The sequence below is a fragment of the Pygocentrus nattereri genome, chromosome 4 (assembly GCF_015220715.1).
Source record: "Pygocentrus nattereri isolate fPygNat1 chromosome 4, fPygNat1.pri, whole genome shotgun sequence".
Lineage (NCBI taxonomy): Eukaryota > Metazoa > Chordata > Actinopteri > Characiformes > Serrasalmidae > Pygocentrus > Pygocentrus nattereri.
This window is the reverse complement of record NC_051214.1, coordinates 50,191,969-50,215,061: the sequence shown is the minus strand read 5'-3', so window position 1 is coordinate 50,215,061 and position 23,093 is coordinate 50,191,969. Positions and strand designations below refer to the sequence as shown.

Below are 23,093 nucleotides of genomic sequence, written 5' to 3'. Positions count from 1 at the left end.
AGCGAGCCAAACCTCCACCCTCTTACCATAAATCCAACACTGCAGTTTACTCATGGTCTTGAAAGAGTGATGCAACATGGAACAGTTGCACACACTATTCGACAAAAGTGATGACACGCCAACTTTCTATGTTAGGGTGTTCAGCAGCCCCCCCTTGCCTTGATGCAGTCAGATTTCAGATGAAATGGAATATAAGTATTGGGGAAATGTATTCAAAATTTCAGAAATTAAATATCTGTATTTAGTCAGTTACATTTTGTAATTGTTTTTTACTAATATAAATATATAATATTTTTCACATTTTTAGGAGAATACTTTTAGAATACTTACCCAATAAAAAAACCCAATATTCAAAAGAAACACCATCCGTGCTTGTTTAATTATTATAAATATTAACATATGCGATATACGTTATATTGCCAAAAGTTTTCACTCACTCATCCAGATCACTGAATTCTGGTGTTCCAGTCACTTCCATGGCCACAGGTGTATAAAGCCGAGCCCCTAGGCCTGCAGACTGCTTCTACAGACATTAGTGAAAGAATGGGTCGCTCTCAGGAGCTCAGTGAATTCCAGCGTGGTGCCGTGATCGGACGCCACCTGTGCAGCAAGTCCAGTCGTGAAATTTCCTCACTACTAAATATTCCACAGTCAGCTGTCAGTGGGATTATAACAAAGTGGAAGCGATTGGGAACGACAGCAACTCAGCCATGAAGTGGTCGGCCACGTAAATTGACTGAGCGGTCAGCGGATGCTGAGGGGCATAGTGCGCAGAGGTCACCGACTTTCTGCAGAGTCCATCACTATAGACCTCCAAACTTCATGTGGCCTTCAGATCAGCTCAAGAACAGCGTAGAGAGCTTCATGGAATGGGTTTCCATGGACGAGCAGCTGCATCCAAGCCTTACATCACCAAGCGCAATGCAAAGCGTGGAATGCAGTGGAGTAAAGCGCCGCCACTGGACTCTAGAGCAGCGGAGACGAGTTCTCTGGAGTGACCAATCACGCTTCTCCGTCTGGAAATCTGATGGACGAGTCTGGGTTAGGCGGTTGCCAGGAGACGGTACTTGTCTGTCTGCATTGTGCCGAGTGTAAAGTTTGGTGGAGGGGGGATCATGGTGTGGGGTGTTTTTCAGGAGTTGGGCTCGGCCCCTTAGTTCCAGTGAAAGGAACTCTTAAAGCTTCAGCACCAAGAGATTCTGGACAACTTCATCTTCCCAACTTTGTGGGAACAGTTTGGGCCCCTTCCTGTTCCAACATGACTGCACACCAGTGCACAAAGCAGGTCCATAAAGACGTGGATGAGCCAGTTTGGTGTGGAAGAACTTGACTGGCCTGCACAGAGTCCTGACCTCAACCCCATAGAACACCTTTGGGATGAATTAGAGCGGAGACTGTGAGCCAGGCCTTCTCGTCCAACATCAGTGTCTGACCTCACAAATGTGCTTCTGGAAGAACAGTCAAAAATTCCCATAAACACTCCTAACCCTTGTGGAAAGCCTTCCCAGAAGAGGTGAAGCTGTTATAGCTGCAAAGGGTGGGCCGCCATCATATTAAACCCTATGGATTAAGAACGGGATCTCACTCTAGTTCATATGCGTGGGAAGCCAGATGAGCGAATACTTTTGGAAGTATAGTGTAGATCCTTTTTCAATATGGTTCTATATAGCACCAAAAAAGGTTTTGTCTATATGTTGTCAAGCTTGTATACAATATAAGTACAGAATACATCACATCCATCATCAACAAACCATTTCAGGATGTAAAGTGTTCTGTGTGTTCATGGTTTTATATAGAAGCATTGTCTTTACTAAAGAACCCTTGAAGAACTATATTTCCTAAGAGAGTGGTAACAAGACATCAACCACAGAGCTCAACACTGTGTGCTCTTCTCTGAACTCTGTTCTTCTTATTCCAGAAACTGCAGATCCAAAGACTCCTCTGTGAAGACTGTGATGTTTCATGAAGGTATGGGACAAACTGGAGTCTTATGAAATACAGTTTGTGACCTCTTGCAGCTTTAGCAGTTTAGAGCTGACTAATCTTTAGAGATAACTGTCCACCCAGCCATCAATAGATCAATGACACTTCCAATGCTGAATCGTAAAAGCTCCTTTTAATCAGAAGCAGACGTGCATGAACACTGGTTAAAAAACAAGTTCCACTCATGCAGTTAATAACTGGAATGGAGTTTGAGTATGTGTCCAGACTTGTTGGAGAACCAAACACACAACAATGCAGGAGTCCAAACTTAATTACGATTAGTGGAAAACTCCTTCACAGCTGTCAGAATGCAGTAACGTCAGCTGACGTCTACTGAATGAGAAATGGATGGAGGTGGAAATAACTGTAACCAAAACACTATATAAGACATGCTACCTGGAGATGTTGAAATAGCTCACAAGCAATAAACTAGTTACAAAAAAAGATAAACACACCGAGCCGTCAGGGTCTGTAGGGTCTGTTGGGTCACTGTGGATGATCTCCACCACCAACAGTAACTCCAGTGAATGAACTTCTACTCTCTGCCAAGCACTCACTTTCAGATAATGACAGCTTTTGAGAGAGAAAATGAAAAGTGTTCCTCTGAAAGCAGCTGCAGCAGCTGTAAACCATGAACTGCGTTCAGTGGCTGTGAAATGCTGACACCATGACGAAGTTTATTCCTTTGTTACCTGCACACACATTCTACTCATTGACACCTGGCAAACCACTGGACCTGAGATAAGTTTGTTTTTGCTTTGAACTTGAACACTTGAGTTATTGCATTAGCGGATTCGTATTTCATACCCAGGACCTCAAACAGAGGGTGGAACTGCTGGGAATCATCTGATCAGGAGAGGATCACTGGTGCGAAGCTGCCATCCGTCAACCAACTACAGATTTAAAAACTGAGACTAACAGACTCCAGACTGTTCCCACAAAATTACTTAATCATTTAATGGTTTAGACGTACAACTGCATTCCCAAAAGACTTCCAAACTACTCACTGAACTCGCGTGAACTCTTGCTATCTCCCGTTACTGGGGACCCAAATCAATATGCTGCTGTTTTCTCTGCTGTTTGTGCTGACACGGTAAAGAAGCAGCAGGTAAACACGCTTAAGTGAGGCTCAGGGATTTGCAAATGTGACTGTGGTCATTTTTTAATGTACATAAACTCCCCTTAAATTTAAAAGCTTTGCTCCTCATTTGAGTGACTTTTAACCATTTTTCTTTCTTTATTTTCTTCTTTCCTGATCTCAGTTTTCATTGGTTGTTTAAGGAACAGGTTAAAATTTAATCGCTGACCAGTTTACACTAGATTACGCTCAGAGTCTGGTTGAAAAAGATGTTCGATAAACTTTGACTGGTCTGAAACATGATCAGGAGGATCATTGAGCACACCACTCAATTCTCTCTCCAACTGTCCACTCCAGCTGACCCAAAAATCTGCAAACTAGAGACTAACGAGCACAAACTCAGCCAAACTGATAATTGGGGCTAAAATTAAGGTAAAAGTCATGAAGTTTAACACTGTCTTTAGAAACAGCATGTTAATTACATTCATAACAAGGATGAGCCATTTGGGCATCACTATAGTTTCTCATTGTACTCGGTAGAGGTGTTTCAGTTGCTCTGAGCATTCCCTTAATGTACACTACTTACACACCATCAAATCAAATCAAATCAAATTTATTTGTAGCGCTTTTTACAACAGATGTTGTCACAAAGCAGCTTTACAGAATTTCGGAAAAGACAAAGTTTCAACAGGACTGTAAGAATGTACAGAAACCCCCCCGGTGGGCAAGCCAGGGGCAACAGTGGCAAGGAGAACCTCCCTCAGAACTGAGGAAGAAACCTTGGGAGGAACAAGGCTCACCAGGAGGGACCCGTCCTCCTCTGGTCAAACTACCTACAAGTGATTATATTAATAATATTAATAGCAGTAATATTAGTATTAGGAATAACTAGGAGTCTATGAGAACATCAGGGTAGGGTGGGCAGCTCGTCCAAGGCAGGTGGTGGTATCTGGGGCGTGGGCAGCTGGTCTGAAGTGGGTAGCAGGAGGGCTCAGCAGTCGGTCGTCCTTCAGTGTCCAGCCGGACATGTGGGTGATTGTATACTCGGAAAGAAAGCAGGGAGATGGAATTAGTTTTGTTCTATCCGTTTGTACATAAACAGGGAATGTTAACATTTCCAGAGTGTGGCTAACGACTCCGGCAGATCTGACTATGACAGCTTAACTAACAGGAGAGAACCAGAAGGACACACAGACACGGCAGCACTCTGAGACAGTCTGGCATCCCTCCACTCCACCGTCCACAAACCTGAGTGACCACGTGCGAGCAGCGGGACGACGGCACCAGTGTCTCAGTTTACTATAATTCCCTGTGTCCATGGACCCCTGGATCTGCTGCCTTTATCTAGGGGGGGACATTAGCTACCAAAAGCTAAACTGAACAAGTGAGTTTTCAGCCTAGTCTTAAAGATTGAGACTGTGTCTGAGTCCCGAACAGTTTCTGGAAGATCACATAACACATGTCATACGTGAAGTAGTTCAAATGAATTATTTCTTTCGTCACGTCATCTTGAGAAGTGTATGATAAGTACTTAGAACTGTAATCTGGAAGCAGTATAATAAACATAGAGTCTAATGTTACTATATTATTCTTGGACCAATAAAATATTTCAACTGTTTTCAACAGTAACAAATACATTCCAGGAGAATCAGACCTGGCATCACCACATATCTGCACCCCTTTCCAGCTGCTGTCTGCTCCACAATTTGTCTCATTAATGCTGTTTTCTGTTATATGTACACTCTATTACAGGAATGATGACTGGAAATAGTAATAGGTTGACGTTTTGGGAATCTTTACTGGTGAAATAACCAAATTGTTTTACATTTACGGCATTATCTCCTCCAGAGCGACTTACAGTTTGATCATTTTACACAGGAAGTTGTGTAGTTGGTGTTAGGAGTCTTGCCCAAGGACTCTTATTGGTATATTGTAGGGTGTTTGTCCTGGTCGGGGATTGAACCCCAGTTTACAGCATAGAAGGCAGAGGTGTTACCCACTACACTAACCAACCACTGTTTTCTGGAAGGCCTCTAACATCTGGGCAGGATTCCCATTTGTATGCATGTTCCTCTTACACTTGCAATCCACTTTGATTTGGCTGCGATTTTCTGATCAAATAACTCTCCACTGGAGTGGCGACCTGTCCAGGGTGTATCCTGCCTTCCGCCCGGTGACCGCTGGGATAGGCTCCAGCACCCCCCTGTGACCCTGATGGAGAAGCAGGTTGGAAAATGGATGGATGGATGGATGGATGGATGGATGGATGGATGGACTCTCCACACTGGTGACACCTGCAGTTCCATGAGATTTGACTTGATCCACTTCAGCTCACCCCGCTGCCCTGCCTTTCCTTGGCTTTACAGTCTGAATTGAATAAAACAAAAGACACATCTGTAGCATGAGGAGCTTCACCCACAGACCTTATGGAGGTGTCAAGCAAGGAAGCCGCCTATGTAGGTTAAAATAAAAACCTTAGTTCCAATTATATGTGTTGCTTGTTGAAAATAGGCAAGCCAATATATGAACGATGAGAAGAACGTTTGGTCACCCTTTTGTCTGAAACATGGGCATTTAAAGTGTGCAATTCATTCCAAGTCCAAGTCATTTTTAACCTTTCATACTGCAGTTTTACAGTTAATCATACTGTTAGTACTTTAATTCAAATCTGTCATATTAATGATGGAGCTGTTTAGACTGTTAGCTGTCTTTTAACCTCTTAGCTAGCTAAACAGATGTTCTAGTCAAGAAAACAAAAAATGGGTTCTTACTTCAGCAGTGCATTTGGTGCTCCATGCGAGCAGGATGGGATTCCAAGATTATTCCACTAACAGCACACGGGATTTTGTGTCGTTATTTCGTTCTCAGCACTGCAATGACACTGGCATGTCACTGCTGGATAGAGAACACCTTTGGTGTGGACAAACAAGGTAAGGGTGTCTAAAAAAAGCAAAGCATGTAAGTTATAGTTCTAAATACTTATTAACATTCATAATACTGGCAACATTTATGCAGTTAAATATACAGTATAATAAAATATGTACTAATAATATGAGGGCAGCATGGTGGGTAGTGCTGTCGCCTCACAGCGAGGAGGGCCTGGGTTCAACCGGGTCCTCTCTGTGTGGAGTCTGCATGTTCTCCCCGTGTCTGCGTGGGGTTCCTCCGGGTTCTCCGGTTTCCTCCCACAGTCCAAAGACATGCAGTCAGGCCAATTGGATGTGCTAAATTGCCCCTGGGTGTGAGTGACTGTCTGTGTCTGTCTGTCTGCCCTGCGATGGACTGGCGACCTGTCCAGGGTGTATCCTGCCTTCCGCCCGAAGACTTCTGGGATAGGTGCTAGCCCACCCCCTCCACCGCCACGAGCCTGAGGGAGAAGCGGCTTAGAAAATGGATGGATGGAATATGAAGAGCAATTCTATAAACGATGCTCTAAGTGAAAGCACCTGGGACAAGCTGTGTGTCCTGATCAGTTGAGAACCAGATAGATATCTGTAGGAAGAGAGAACGTTTGGTTTACAATGCAAACTTCAGTAACCAAACCTCTGTTAACTAACTACACTTGGACAAGCATTCAAGACGTTGCTTCCATATCTGAAAAAAACACAGATACTTTTTTGTTCCTGACGTATTCTGGACTTAGATGGTCAGTAAGGAGCAGGATGACTAGTGTAACAACATGAGTAAAAGAAGAAACCCGCGTAGTTTAACATGTGTAGAAGTGTTCAGTCTACATGACTGCTTGAGCACTTGCTTTTAAATGATATAACTCTCAGAAATAAAGATTATTATAGAAAATATGTTCATTTTGATGAATGCTTTCTGTCATGGAGACAGCCACCCAGCCCTCCCTACCAGAAAGTATACATCAAAATAATATAACTACAAAAGTTAGGTAATGCTCATAATCATATAAAACTCATTTAAAAGCGTTTCGACTTATTATGATATTTGATTAACACTGACTTTTATACCCAGAACTTTTGTAAATAAAATCATAAATAGAATGATTGGATGTGAGGATGGGAGGGGTCTACAAGCAGAGAAAAAAAGACCCTGAAACAGGACTTTTGTTAAATTCATATTTTAAAGTTTGGTTGTATAAGATGGGACTCCACAATGGAAGGAGATATATTAGTCCACATTGCACCGAAGAATGTTAGCTACCAATTCTGAACAAAGCAGGAGGCCATACTTCTCTTATTCTTCACATTTTTCATTAAATCATTGAAAATCTCAATGTTTTCATTCAAGCAATAAAAGCAAACTTCAAGAACGAGACAATATGTTCATTTTAAATGATAAATGACAAACTAGCAACATGCTAGAGAAATAAATATAAATAGAGCTGCTTGTACACATTTGGTCATTAGCACATGCATTCAGACAAGTTATGAAAAAAAATGTTCCAAGTTCAAAATGCCATTAAAAAAAAAAACTTTTCCCTTTTTATTTAGTTAGAGAAAACATTGATCAAATAGAGGTGGCTTGGTAGTCTACCTATAACAGCAGATAATGTTGAGCTAACTGACTGTTAGCAAATGATGCTCATTTTCATTTTAACACATGAAGAGTTCAACACAAACAATTCACAGGATTAGATTTCATTAATTGTCTGACTAAAAAACCGTTGGTAAGTCAAATAAACCAAGGATTTACTTACCAGATGCTTTGGAAGCCTGGAAAAGCTTCCAGAAGCAGCTCTAAGTGCGCAATTCCTGCCCCTACAGTGGAGCATTGGTGATGACTTTGACCCCAGTAAGGGTCAAATCTGCCTCAATATGGGTGGAATCTGTCTGGTATAGGTGTAATATTTTTGCCGAAACATCAGTTGTCGAGCCTCACCCGCACCTGGCTAATGGCCAGCCTACTATAGAAAAATGTACTTAGTCCAACTACAGGGAATGTACAGTATAAACCAAATAGAATCTACTAATTGCTGTTTTTGTTAACTTTTTCAGCAAAACACTAGGTGTACTTTTTCTGCACTGGGTTTATTATTTGATATTAATTACAATATCATAATTGATATTACGCAGAATACATTGGGTGCTACTGTGTCATTTTGCTGAAAAGCAGACCTGCCCAAATACTAAAATGAATAGAAAAAACATCAACTTGAAATTGTCTTCTTCTGATCTTAATCTCTTATCAATTAAACCTCAACTTTTATTTTACCTATTTTTATCTTTTTTCAGTTATTTTTTAATTTTCTTTTAATCTAAAATGATGAAATGTAGTTATTATTTTCTTTGTCATGTCAATCCCTGTTTTTGTAAATACTCAGAGTCAAAATAAAGGTTGATTGATTGATTGATTGATTCAGCTGTGGGGATGTGCTGTGGTTATCAGATAGCCGACTCACGATCTGGTTCTGGTGCTGTATGGACCAAGAAACCAACCATAAATGAGCAAACATAAAAAAAGGAACTGACAATTTACACAGAAAACCGGGACTCGGTGGACCGAAATCACTTGATGTGCTGAAACAGCCCGAGTATATAAACACCTCATAATGAGTCTGTGTAAATATTACTAAGATATGATATGATATGATCAGTGCCCAACAGTTCTGAACAGCTAAAGTCATATTCTTTTATACATTTAGTGCCATTCATTAAATCTTTATTCGATTTCAGATGTTGTTAAATTGCCGTTCTTTAGGGAACCAAACATAGTTTTTTGATGGCACTGCGTAAACAACCCCCCTTTCTAGCACCTTTATTTTTAAGTGTACTGTTAAAACTGTATTTACTGTTGATCACAATGTGACTCACTTTGTTTGGCCAACAAAAACATCAACACTGTATAAATGGATTGAAAAAGCTTTTTATTTAGCCCAACACTTTGATCACTGTTATCTTCATATGCAGACCCACATTAAACATCTTTAACAGAATGGCATCTGCTCGATCTGCTGTCTGTTGAAATAAAGGTGCTTCAACAAACATCTGGGTCTGCTGGTGTGGGTGGGAGTTGGCTGCCTCTATGCGGTGGGATTGGTTATCTTGCCCATGAAGAGGATGCTCTCGGTGCTGTGATCCACAATAAAGGTCAGGAAGGGTCTGTTGAGCTTCATGGGGAGTGGCATGGTTGGCAAAGCCATAAGTACCATCTCTATGGTGGTGGCAGCAGCTGCATGGGTGCCCTCCTCATCAACTTTAAGGACGGCCTGATGGAGGACCTGCAAGGAAGTCACACATTTACATTGTAAGTCTAAATTTCCTACAAGCAGCTTTAGGGAATGTTTATATGGAATGTCTTTGGATTCTTTTACCTTGGAAACCTTCATGTTTTTCGCCTCAGTGATCCCAGTGAAGTCTGCGGTGCCTGAGAACGCATCAACTATTCCCATTTCCTTCATAGTGTCCGCAAGTGAAAAAGCGGAAGAGGTGGAGAACTTGGGCATGAACAGATCCACGTAACTGCACAGGAGAAGAGAGGAACCTTGAAAAGTCTTCCTTTGATAGTTTTTTCCAATGCAAATGATTGCGTAGACACTTTTAGGTAAACTGTACTATACAGCGGGGTCCAAAATCTGACATAGATAGATTTTTTTCTGCTTTGTGTTCTTATTTAATAAAGAACTTTTATGACAAATTATATTATAATCATAACACTTCAACTGAAAAGTAAAATAACTTCAGATTTAACACGAATTTCTGAATGTCAAAGTATTTGGTGGTGTGTCACCCTTTTCCTTTAATGAGAGCGAGCACTCGAGCTGGTATGGACTCCATAAGTTTTATTATTGAGCTGTGGGCGTCTGAACATGAGCTTCACTGGAAGAGACTGAAAAACACCTGACCTTTCTATACAGTGGCCTTAAAAAGGTGGCTACCTTCTTTGTAATCTGTCACACCAGTACTTGAGGTGTTCCTTGTTGATGTTCTTCTCCACGTCCTGCATTTTTCCCTCATCAGGTAGAACAATCATCATGGAAGCTTTACCTTTGTAGGGGACCATGATGATCGAAGAGAAGTTACTTCGGTCATCATAGAATTTGTAAAAACCTGTGTTCCCCATCATGTCCACAGTCACGTTGGTCTTCTCATCCACATGGAAGTCGGCTTTTGTGGTTCTCCCCGTTTTAAAAGGAATTTTCCATTTACCTTAGAGGGCAGAAATCATGGCTCATTACAGCAATTCATCATTTAAAAACACAGTTAAACTGAGAAACATATTTTCTGATGGAATGTTTAGGTGTCTACTGTACCTCTGAAATACATGTAGTTGATGAGCATCATCATAGTGTCTGGGTCCAGTTCCTTGACCATGTCAGTGATCATATCTTTGGTCTTCTTGGCGATGTACTTGTTGACTTCTTGCACAGCGACTTCAGGTTTGGAGAAGTCCACACTGAAGGCCTCCCCTTGGTAGTAATGCTGAGCATCCTTTAGAAACTTGTCTAGAGGTTTGAAGCCTTCTCGGACGGCTACAGCACTTCCAGCCTCCAGCAGCATGGTGTCCTGGCTGTGGCCCAGCATGTGAAAAAGGTGCTCATAACCTTCATTGACCTGATCAGGGGTGAGAGCACTGTAGCCCAGGGAGCTGAAGATCTGTGAGTGGGTTTCACCTTTGGCTCCCAGGGCCAGCATGGACAGAGCCATGGAGATGCTCAGTGGAGAGAAGAAGATGTTCTTGCCTTGAACATCTGGAAGGCCGGCCAGCTTCTTGTAGAGGGAGAAGGCAAAGTCAGCATTGTGAGGGGTGAGTCTGCTGGATAAGTCATCATCTCCATCGTGGCTGGGGTGAGGTTCATCCTTGCCGTGGTGGAGATGTTGATGGTGATCTGCTGAATGGTCCTCATGATCATGTGGGGCCGCCAAGGACACCGTCAGCAGGAGGGAAACCAGGAGGCAGAAAGAGATCTTTCCACACATTTTATCTCCTGGACAGAGAGAAACACACTTATTCTGTATTTGAACAATAGAGCAGGTTGAGGCTGTATTTTGGTACCAGATGCATCTTTACAGACTACAATGCAATGTAAACTTCTTTGCCTGAATGATTCCATAAAAATAGCAGTAATGCTAAAAGCCATATATATGGTGTGAAGCCATGAAGCTTCAAAGACTCTTCTTATGTAAAGATCCATTGTTTAATATTCATTGGAGTGTGAAATATGATGTTAAAATATGCCAAAATACATTTTAACAGGCAGTGAAAACCTTCCTAACCATTCACTTTGGCACCTAACACTGACATTAACTTCTCAAATAGTTCATTACATTTCAGGGAAAATGTTCAGCATTGTTAAAATAAATGTAATTTTTAAATATTTTATGTGTTAGATGTTATTGTTTAGTGAAATAATGTTACTTACATGCAGAAAGCTCTCAGCAGGACACAGGCTGGAGTGGAGAAACTAAATGAACAAGATTCTTTAAATATTAGCCCATTCGCAAAACTAATGCCCCAAGCCCGCCCACCTCACCCCCCCACCCCCATAACTCTAACACTACTATTTACTCATGGACTTCAAACAGTGATGCAACATGTAACAGTTGCGCACAGTACTAGATAAGAGTGCTGACAGACCAATTTTCTATGTTAGGGTCTTCAGTCACCCTGAATTCAGATGGTGAGTGAATTCAGGGTGACTGAAGGCCCAAGTCACATACTTTCAGAGCTCTTGCACACTCAATTAAAAAACTTCCATTTAATTGCTCAATTTATCATAAATATGAAATATGCCAAACCTTTTGCACAGGCCACATTTTATATTTTAGTTGTTTTTCCCCTAAACATGTTACATTCATCAATAAACAGTAATTTAGCATTAAACTGTGCAGATGTGTGTTCACCTGGAGGATCATGTTATAGAAAATCAATAAGTCATGGAATTTGATCAGGTGCGCACACATTCTTCCATATGACTGCATATATAGCATCAGAAGGTCTTTGGAAGTGTCATTGTTTTAAATTCCATTAATTTGTTTAATAATAAATGAATAAATTTCATTCATTCCAATAGCTCAACACAAACGGGCCTGTAGCCCTCACAGTCCACCAAGTACTGGACACCGCTCCATACACGGTGGGAGTCCAGGAGGCAGTGGATGGCGTAAGCTGGGCAGCCGGCCACAAGACGTGGCACCGGGGGACGGCTCCCACAAAGGAATGGCCTAAGGCGGGAGACGTGAAACGTGGGGTGCATCGTAAGGTGCAGCCGGTAGGAGAGGGGATTGATCTGCCAGTCAACCTTGAAAGGCACCATACATTTAGGAGCCAGCTTTTTGGATTCCACATGGAGTGGAAGATCCTTGGCTGAGAGACAGACCCGCTGGCCGGGCCGGAAGGTGGATGCTGGATGCCTCTTTTGGTCTGCCACCTGCTTCATCGCCTCGGTGGTGGTCAGGAGGGAAGCACAGGCCTTCTGCCATGCCCTCCAGCAACACTGCACAAACTGCTCGGCTGCAGGAACCCTGACCTTGCGTTCCTCCTCGGGGAACATGGGCGGAGAAAACCCAAACGGGCATTCTAAAGGTAACATGCCCAAGCACGAATGCCAGAGGGTGTTGTGGGCATATTCTGCCCAGGGAAAGTGCTCTGCTCAAGAGGAGGGTTTGGTGGAGGTCAAGCACCGTCTTGGTTGACCTGCTCAGTTTGGCCATTGGACTCTGGGTGAAAGCTGGAGGAGAGGCTCACAGAGGCTCCCATGAGCTGGCAGAAGGACTTCCAAAAGCGGCTAGTGTACTGGGGTCCCCAATCCGACACCAGATCGCTAGGCACCCCGTGTACCCTGACCACATACTGGAGGAGGAGCTCTGCTCTCTCCTTGGCAGATGAAAGCTTGGGCAGTGCTACAAACTGCATGCCTTGGAGAAGCGGTCCACGAGGACCAGGATGACTGTTACCCCTGGAAGGAGGCAGGCCTGTAACAAAGTCCAGGGAGACATGAGGCCACGCAGGGACAGGCAGTGGGTGGATGAGACCTTGGGGCAGTGACCGAGGTGCCTTACAGAACGTGGGCTGCTCAAACAAAGGCTGAGTTAGCAAAAGGTGAAAGGCAAACAGAAAAACGAGGCCTTTTCTCTGCGAGTGCACGAGGAAGGCCAGCTTTTGGTGCTACCGCTTTGCTCTTCCAGGAGCAAACACCTTTGTTTTGTTCTGCTAGCAGCAGACGGGGCAGGCCGAACACTTACAACCGTTTCTACAGTTAATCTCATGAATGAAGACGAGTGGAGAAAAAAAAAGATTCAGAAACTACCAGTCCAGACCTTGGTGTCCTCACAGCTGGTTACAGCCATTACATCCCAAACCTGCATCAAGGCAAAAGGGACTACTGACGACCCTAACATAGAAAGTTGGTCTGTCATCAGTGTGTCACAAAATATATTACATTAAACGCATTTGTTTTAACAGTGCTGTACATTTCCCCAAAATGCAAATCTACTATTATAGACGTTAAGGTGAAAAGTTAAGGTCAGTGTTAGATGTAGATCTTTTTATTTGATATCTTACACTTCTGAACACAATGACAGTAAATAATGTTATAACTTGAACCAAATAAAGCAAATGTAAAATATCAAAAATAAAAAGCTCAGCATATCGTCACTGTCCAGCCAAAGCAAAATGAATCTTCATCTTGTCAGATTTTTATTTTCAGCATCATTTGATCTGTTGGCCTTTACATTGTTTCACAATCCCATCATGAATGGACCAACAGAAACAGGACAGAAACCCTGAAAAAATCTCTTAATGATTAAAATTTTAATCATTCCATTTTAGCCACATATTTTCATGAGCAAAACAAATTCTTTCACACATTTTCGCACTTTCGCCAAACCCTGAAGGCCCACTTTTTCTAAATGTTTTTGATCAATTCTCAAATCTTTCAGACTTCCCAGTTACAATTGGTAGTCATTTTAGCACAGTTATTATCAAATTTAAAACTTAACATAACCAACCCAAAAAAAGTCTACAGAAACAATACAGTCCATGAGTGATTTTGGCCTTGATCATCTGGGAAGAAAAACAACATAAACCAGTTCTAAGGTGGCATTTTAATAAGTCTTTGTTCAATTATTCTAACCTTTCAGCTTATATCACAAGAGAATGGGCATCCTATAAATGAAACCCAATCTCCAACATTATGGGAAGCTGGAAAGCCAATATTGTAAGGGAAAATAATATTTTATTCCACATATAAGAAAACGAAGAACATAGAAAAAGAATCAACATTAGAGCAAAAAAAAAGAAAGAATGAGAAAAGTCAATAGTAAGTAACCCTGCAGAACAAACACTAAAAGAACTGGAAACTAGAAATTCCAGCTAAACGAACTTAGAGATGAGAGACTCAAATTTTCGCTACAAAGAGTAAGATATGAAAACATAAACCAAACAAAATCTTAGCAAATCTCATTAAATGAAACAAAGAAACAACACATTCCACTCATTCCAGTACCACATTGTTTAGTTTCTGAGATGAGACCAGGCCAAGGGTTCTTAGGTTTGTATACACTGGATGAAGCTGGAGGCCTATACAGGTGAATGCATGATCAAGTACATGCAGAATTCATACTGGCTGTCTTAGACCGTCTGCTTAGTCCCACAAAAAGAACTTCTTTTCCACTGTATCCATGGTTCAGTTTCAAAATAAAGGTTTGGTTGGAAAGCTTTAAACGAGTGGCAAGGCAGCATGGTCTGCCATCAAGTCACTGACCTGGACCAGCCTTGCTTAGTTTCATAGATCAGTCCAGCCCAAGACTTCCCAGCCCCATTGAGCGACTGCTCGAGGTTGGCTTCCAGCATTGTCCATTTAAAGAATCCAGCCACTCTGTTATCACACAACAGAGGACACTTTTATCGTTCTGGAGGGACTGGGCTCACTAAGTGTTTCTGCTACTTAGCTGTCCAGCAAGCTCAACACAACGCTATACGATGGACAAAGAACAATGATGCAGAGACTGGTGTTCAGTTCCTTTTCTCCTATTCCTTTATTGTACAACTGTAAACATACAAACCAATGCTTTTTATCTCATTTACAGGACAATAGACTGTGAATGTGGTGACACAAAGGATAATAGCCTGCGAACGTGGTGACACAGAGGACAATAGACTGCAAACGTGGTGAAACGTAGAGGACAATAGACTGCGAACGTGGTGACACAGAGGACAATAGCCTGCGAACGTGGTGACACATCGGACAATAGACTGCGAACATGGTGACACAGAGGACAGTAGACTGCAAACGTGGTGACATGTTCAAGACAATAGACTGCGAACATGGTGACACATAGAGGACAGTAGACAGCGAACGTGTTGACACAGAGGACAAGAGACTGCGAACGTGGTGACACAGAGGACAATAGACTGCAAATGTGGTGACACAGAGGACAATAGATTGCAAACTTGGTGACACACAGGACAATAGACAGCGAACGTGGTGACACAGAGGACAATAGACTGCGAATGTGGTGACACAGAGGACAATAGACTGCGAACTTGGTGACACACAAGACAATAGACTGCGAACATGGTGACACAGAGGACAATAGACTGCGAACTTGGTGACACAGAGGACAATAGACTGCGAACTTGGTGACATACAGGACAATAGACTGCGAATGTGGTGACACACAGGACAATAGACTGCGAACGTGGTGACACAGAGGACAATAGACTGCGAACTTGGTGACACACAGGACAATAGACTGCGAATGTGGTGACACACAGGACAATAGACTGCGAACGTGGTGACACAGAGGACAATAGACTGCGAACATGGTGACACAGAGGACAGTAGACTGCGAACTTGGTGACACACAGGACAATAGACTGCGAACATGGTGACATACAAGACAATAGACTGCGAACATGGTGACACAGAGGACAGTAGACTGCGAACGTGGTGACACAGAGGACAATAGACTGCGAATGTGGTGACAGAGGACAATAGACTGCGAACATGGTGACACACAAGACAATAGACTGCGAATGTGGTGACACACAGGACAATAGACTGCGAATGTGGTGACACAGAGGACAATGGACTGCGAACATGGTGACACAGAGGACAGTAGACTGCAAACTTGGTGACACACAGGACAGTAGACTGCGAATGTGGTGACACAGAGGACAATAGACTGCGAACGTGGTGACACAGAGGACAATAGACTGCGAACATGGTGACACAGAGGACAGTAGACTGCGAATGTGGTGACACAGAGGACAATAGACTGTGAACGTGGTGACACAGACGACAATAGACTGCGAACATGGTGACACAGAGGACAGTAGACTGCGAATGTGGTGACACAGAGGACAATAGACTGCGAACGTGGTGACACAGAGGACAATAGACTGCGAACATGGTGACACAGAGGACAGTAGACTGCGAATGTGGTGACACGTACAAGACAATAGACTGCGAACGTGTTGACACAGAGGACAATAGACTGCGAATGTGGTGACACATAGGACAATAGACTGCGAACGTGGTGACACACAGGACAATAGACTGCGAACGTGGTGACACGTACAAGACAATAGACTGCGAATGTGGTGACACAGAGGACAATAGACTGCGAACTTGGTGACACACAAGACAATAGACTGCGAACATGGTGACACAGAGGACAATAGACTGCGAACGTGGTGACACAGAGGACAATAGACTGCGAACTTGGTGACACACAGGACAATAGACTGCGAATGTGGTGACACACAGGGCAATAGACTGCGAACGTGGTGACACAGAGGACAACAGACTGCGAACTTGGTGACACACAGGACAATAGACTGCGAATGTGGTGACACACAGGACAATAGACTGCGAATGTGGTGACACAGAGGACAATAGACTGCGAACATGGTGACACAGAGGACAATAGACTGCGAACTTGGTGACACACAGGACAATAGACTGCGAACATGGTGACATACAAGACAATAGACTGCGAACATGGTGACACAGAGGACAGTAGACTGCGAACGTGGTGACACAGAGGACAATAGACTGCGAACATGGTGACACAGAGGACAATAGACTGCGAACGTGGTGACACAGAGGACAATAGACTGCGAACATGGTGACACAGAGGACAGTAGACTGCGAATGTGGTGACACAGAGGACAATAGACTGCGAATGTGTTGACACAGAGGACAATAGACTGCGAATGTGGTGACACAGAGGACAGTAGACTGCGAATGTGGTGACACGTACAAGACAATAGACTGCGAACGTGTTGACACAGAGGACAATAGACTGCGAATGTGGTGACACATAGGACAATAGACTGCGAACGTGGTGACACAGAGGACAATAGACTGCGAACGTGGTGACACAGAGGACAATAGACTGTGAACTTGGTGACACACAGGACAATAGACTGCGAATGTGGTGACACACAGGACAGGAGACAGCGAATGTGGTGGAACAAAACAGTAAAGAGGGAACATGGTGAAACATGTACAGAACAGCAGACAGTGACTGTGGAGGAAAACACAACAGCAGGCAGTGACTATTATAGTATATAGTATTATATACTATGTAAGTTTGAAGTCAGCAGCCTCTCAACCTTAATAGTGCATTACATGTTTAATAGGAACTAATTCATATATAGACAGGCACTATGACTGTATTAAACAATTAGGGCACTATTTGGGTGTAATTTCATGACTTATGAAGAGCACTATGTAGGGAGTAGTGAGGAATTTGTGATTAAGCCCATATTAATACATAAATGGTAACAGATCCTGTCTGACTGGATTAGATGGTAATAATCACACATAACCACCCTATGTCAACATTAATAAGCTAATTACTCCATCCATCACATGTTCCATCACATTTAACATTAATAAAAAAGAAACAACTGATATTTGGCTTACCCAATGTCATGACTGTCATTAACTGAATCAAAGTTTCTCCCTGCTCCCAGCTTTGGATGCCGGATATTACCTGCTTAGCTCTCCTTATAAAAAACCTATGCTGGTCTAGCATAGCATGCTAACTTAGCAAATAATCTTAATGTAGATAAAAAAATAGGATTAAGTGACCCTTGTTAGTCCCACAACAGGGACATTTCACCTCCTCATTTAACCCACCCGTGAAGTGAAACACCACATACACTCTAGTGAGCACACACACACTAGGGGGCAGTGAGCACACCTGCCCAAAGCAGTGGGCAGCCCTATCCACAGCGCCCGGAGAGCAGTTGGGGGTTAGGTGTCTTGCTCAAGGATACCTCAGTCATGTGCTGTAAGCTATGGGGATTGAACTGGAGACCTTCCGGTCACAAGGCTAGTTCCCTAACCTCCAGCCCACGACTGCCCCATTTACCCTTCAGGTGTGCTGAAACATCATTCCCTCATATGACATCAAATTTCAGCTTTGCATCACACAACCCTCCCCACACATCTCCATTACTCAGTGCTACTACTCCGGTCCATTTGATCTCTGTACTGCCAGAGTGAGAGCTGTGTTTGTATACTCAGCATTAAGTCGGACCCTTTCAGTGTTAGCATGGGGCTCCGGCAGGGTTGTGCCCTGTCTCCACTCCTGGTCGTGATATTCATGGACAGGGTGTCAAGGCATAGCTGGGGTCAGGAGGGCATTATGTGTGGAGGCCAGAGGGTGGCATCTCTGCTATTTGCATTCGATGTTGTTCTTTTGACTGAATCACATTGATGCCTCCAGCGCTCACTCTTTGACTCAAGACAGATGCTGTGTGGAAAAGCCAGCTGTGTATGCTCTTGAAGATCTACACACAGACTGGAGACAATGACCCACGACAAAGCAGAAGCCCTTTTTCCCCTCTGCATGTGCTGCAGTAAATGAGTGTGGTATCATGAAGGGGCCACATATGGGCTGGAGACTAAGGTGTGTGCGCCATATATGAGCCAGATCTGGACCACAGCCATTTAACTTACATTTGATACTGAGTGTGAGAGAGTTTGATAATGAGTGTGAGAGGCTTTGATAGTGAGTGTGAGAGAGTTTGATAGTGTGTGTGAGGTTTGATATTGTGTGAGAGAGGTTTGATAGTGAGTGTGAGTGTGACAGTGAGTATGAGAGAGTTTGATAGTGAGTGTGAGAGTTTGTGTGTTAGAGTTTTGATAGTGTGAGAAGTTTGATAGTGTGTGTGAGAGGTTTGATAGTGAGTGTGAGAGTGTGATAGTGAGTAAGAGAGAGTTTGATAGTGAGTGTGAGAGGTTTGATAGTGAGTGTGAGCGTGTGATAGTGAGTAAGAGAGAGTTTGATAGTGAGTGTGAGAGGTTTGATAGTGAGTGTAAGATGGTTTAATAGTGAGTGAGATTTGATAATGAATGTGAGAGAGTTTGATAGTGAGTGAGACAGTTTGATAGTGAGAGAGTTTGATACTGAGTGTGAGAGAGTTTGATAATGAGTGTGAGAGGTTTGATGGTGAGTGTGAGAGATTTGATAGTGAGTGTGAGATAGTTTGATAGTGAGTGTGAGAGGGTTTGATAGTGAGTGTGAGAGAGTTTGATAGTGTGTGAGAGTTTGATTGTGTGTGAGAGTTTTGATAGTGTGAGAGGTTTGATAGTGTGTTTGAGAGGTTTGATAGTGAGTGTAAGAGGGTTTAATAGTGAGTGTACGATTTGAAAATGAGTGTGAGAGAGTGTGATAGTGAGTGTGAGAGTTTGATAGTGAGTGGGAGAGGTTTGATTGTGAGTGTGAGAGGGTTTTTAGTGAGTGTGAGAGTTTTAACAGTGAGTGTGAGAGGTTTTGATAGCAAGTGTGAAAGAGTTTGATAGTGAGTGTGAGAGGGTTTGATAGTGAGTGTGAGAGGTTTTGATAGCAAGTGTGAAAGAGTTTGATAGCAAGTGTGAGAGAGTTTGATAGTGAGTGTGAGAAATTTGTTAGTGTGAGAGAGTTTGATAGTGAGTATGAGAGAGTTTGGTAATGAATGAACAAGTTTGATAGTAAGTGTGAGAGAGTTTGATAGTGAATGTAAGTGTATGATAGTGAATGTAAGAGGGTTTAATAGTGAGTGTGAGATTTAATAATGAGAGTGAGTTTGATAGTGAGTGTGAGATATGTTAGTGAGAGAGTTTGATCGTGAGTGTGAGATAATTTAATAGTGAGTGTGAGATTTGTTAGTGAGAGAATTTGATAGTGAGTGTGAGAGGGTATGATAGTGAATGTGAGAGGTTTGATAGTGTGAGAGTTTGATTGTGAGTGTGAGAGTGTTTGACAGAGTGTGAGAGAGTTTGTTTGTATGTGTGAGAGTTTGATAGTGAGTGTGAGAGGTTTGATAGTGTGAGAGAGTTCGACAGAGAGTGTGAGAGTTTGACAGAGAGTGTGAGAGAGTTTGATAGTGAATGTGAGAGGTTTGATAGTGTGAGAGAGTTTGATAGTGAGTGTGAGAGAATTTGACAGAGTGTGAGAGAGTTTGTTTGTATGTGTGAGAGTTTGATAGTGAGTGTGAGAGGTTTGATAGTGTGAGAGTTTGATGGTGAGTGTGAGAGGTTTGACAGAGAGTGTGAGAGAGTTTGTTAGTGTGTGTGAGAGTTTGATATTGAGTGTGAGAGATTTGATAGTGTGAGAGAGTTCGACAGAGAGTGTGAGAGAGATTGATAGAGAGTTTGATAGTGAATGTGAGAGGTTTGATAGTGTGAGAGAGTTTGACAGAGAGTGTGAGAGTTTGTTAGTGTGTGTGAAATTTTTATAGTGAGTGTGAGAGGTTTGATAGTGTGAGAGAGTTTGATAGTTTGACAGAGAGTGTGAGAGTTTGTCAGTGTGTGTGAAAGTTTGATAGTGAGTGTGAGAGGTTTGATAGTGTGAGAGAGTTTGATAGTGAGTGAGACAGTTTGATAGTGAGTGAGAGAGAGTTTAATAGTGAGTGTGAGAGAGTTTAACAGTGAGTGTGAGAGGTTTGATAGTGAGTGTGAGAGAGTTTGATAGTGAGTGTGAGAGAGTTTAATAGTGAGTGTGAGAGGTTAGATAGTGAGTGTGAGAGAGTTTGACAGAGAGTGTGAGAGAGTTTGTTAGTGTGTGTGAAAGTTTGATAGTGAGTGTGAGAGGTTTGATAGTGTGAGAGAGTTTGATAGTGAGTGTGAGACAGTTTGATAGTGAGTGTGAGAGAGTTTAATAGTGAGTGTGAGAGAGTTTAATAGTGAGTGTGAGAGGTTTGATAGTGAGTGTGAGAGAGTTTGATAGTGAGTGTGAGAGAGTTTAATAGTGAGTGTGAGAGGTTTGATAGTGAGTGTGAGAGAGTTTAATAGTGAATGTGAGAGGTTAGTGAATGTAAGAGTGTTTAATAGTGAGTGTGAGAGGTTTAATAGTGAGTGTGAGTTTGATAGTGAGTGTGAGAGGTTTGATAGTGAGTGAGAGAGTTTGATCGTGAGTGTGAGAGGTTTGATAGTGAGTGTGAGAGGTTTGATAGTGAGTGTGAGAGGTTTGATAGTGAGTATGAGAGAGTTTGGTAGTGAGTGTGAGAGGTTTGATAGTGAGTGTGAGAGAGTTTGATAGTGAGTGTGAGAGGTTTGATAGTGTGAGAGAGTTTGATAGTGAGTGTGAGACAGTTTGATAGTGAGTGTGAGAGAGTTTAATAGTGAGTGTGAGAGAGTTTAATAGTGAGTGTGAGAGGTTTGATAGTGAGTGTGAGAGAGTTTGATAGTGAGTGTGAGAGAGTTTAATAGTGAGTGTGAGAGGTTTGATAGTGAGTGTGAGAGAGTTTGACAGAGAGTGTGAGAGAGTTTGATAGTGAGTGTGAGACAGTTTGATAGTGAGTGTGAGAGAGTTTAATAGTGAGTGTGAGAGAGTTTAATAGTGAGTGTGAGAGGTTTGATAGTGAGTGTGAGAGAGTTTGATAGTGAGTGTGAGAGAGTTTAATAGTGAGTGTGAGAGGTTTGATAGTGAGTGTGAGAGAGTTTGACAGAGAGTGTGAGAGAGTTTGTTAGTGTGTGTGAAAGTTTGATAGTGAGTGTGAGAGGTTTGATAGTGTGAGAGAGTTTGATAGTGAGTGTGAGACAGTTTGATAGTGAGTGTGAGAGGTTTGATAGTGAGTGTGAGAGGTTTGATAGTGAGTGTGAGAGAGTTTGACAGAGAGTGTGAGAGAGTTTGTTAGTGTGTGTGAAAGTTTGATAGTGAGTGTGAGAGGTTTGATAGTGTGAGAGAGTTTGATAGTGAGTGTGAGAGAGTTTAATAGTGAGTGTGAGAGAGTTTAATAGTGAATGTGAGAGGTTTGATAGTGAATGTAAGAGTGTTTAATAGTGAGTGTGAGAGGTTTAATAGTGAGTGTGAGTTTGATAGTGAATGTGAGATTTGTTAGTGAGAGAGTTTGATAGTGAGTGGGAGAGGTTTGATAGTGAGTGTGAGAGGTTTGATAGTGAGTATGAGAGAGTTTGGTAGTGAGTGTGAGAGGTTTGATAGTGAGTGTGAGAGAGTTTGATAGTGAGTGTGAGAGGTTTGATAGTGAGTATGAGAGAGTTTTTAAGTGAGTGTGAGAGAGTTTGATAGTGAGTGTGAGAGGTTTGATAGTGAGTTTGAGAGTTTGATAGTGAGTGTGAGAAAGTTTGATAGCGAGTGTGAGAGGTTTGATAGTGAGTGTGAGAGGTTTGATAGTGAGAGTGAGAGGTTTGATAGTGAGTATAAGAGAGTTTGATAGTGAGTGTGATAGGTTTGATAGTGAGTGTAAGAGAGTTTTTAATGAGTGTGAGAAGTTTGATAGTGAGTGTGAGAGGTTTGATAGTGAGAGTGAGAGGTTTGATAGTGAGTATAAGAGAGTTTGATAGTGAATGTGAGAGAGTTTGATCATGAGTGTGAGAGGTTTGATAGTGATTGTGAGAGGTTTAATAGTGAGTATGAGAGAGTTTGATAATGAGTGTGAAAGGTTTGATAGTGAGTGTGAGAGGTTTGATAGTGAGAGTGAGAGGTTTGATAGTGAGAGTGAGAGGTTTGATAGTGAGAGTGAGAGGTTTGATAGTGAGTATAAGAGAGTTTGATAATGAGTGTGAGAGGTTTGATAGTGAGTGTGAGAGGTTTGATAGTGAGTGTGAGAGGTTTGATAGTGAGAGTGAGAGGTTTGATAGTGAGTATAAGAGAGTTTGATAATGAGT

The 23,093-nt window shown here is 42.4% G+C and overlaps 1 protein-coding gene across 1 annotated transcript; it reads right to left on the bottom strand.

Moving 5' to 3' along the window:
* Window positions 1–8,872: 8,872 nt before the first annotated feature.
* LOC108411773 (alpha-1-antitrypsin homolog) lies at window positions 8,873–11,458 on the bottom strand. Its single transcript, XM_017683513.1, has 5 exons — window positions 11,388–11,458; window positions 10,278–10,952; window positions 9,903–10,173; window positions 9,339–9,486; window positions 8,873–9,245 (listed from the first exon to the last, which is right to left on the bottom strand). The coding sequence occupies exons 2-5, from the start codon at window positions 10,942–10,944 to the stop codon at window positions 9,048–9,050; spliced, it is 1,284 nt and encodes a 427-aa protein (XP_017539002.1). The 5' UTR covers window positions 10,945–10,952; window positions 11,388–11,458; the 3' UTR covers window positions 8,873–9,047.
* Window positions 11,459–23,093: the final 11,635 nt, after the last annotated feature.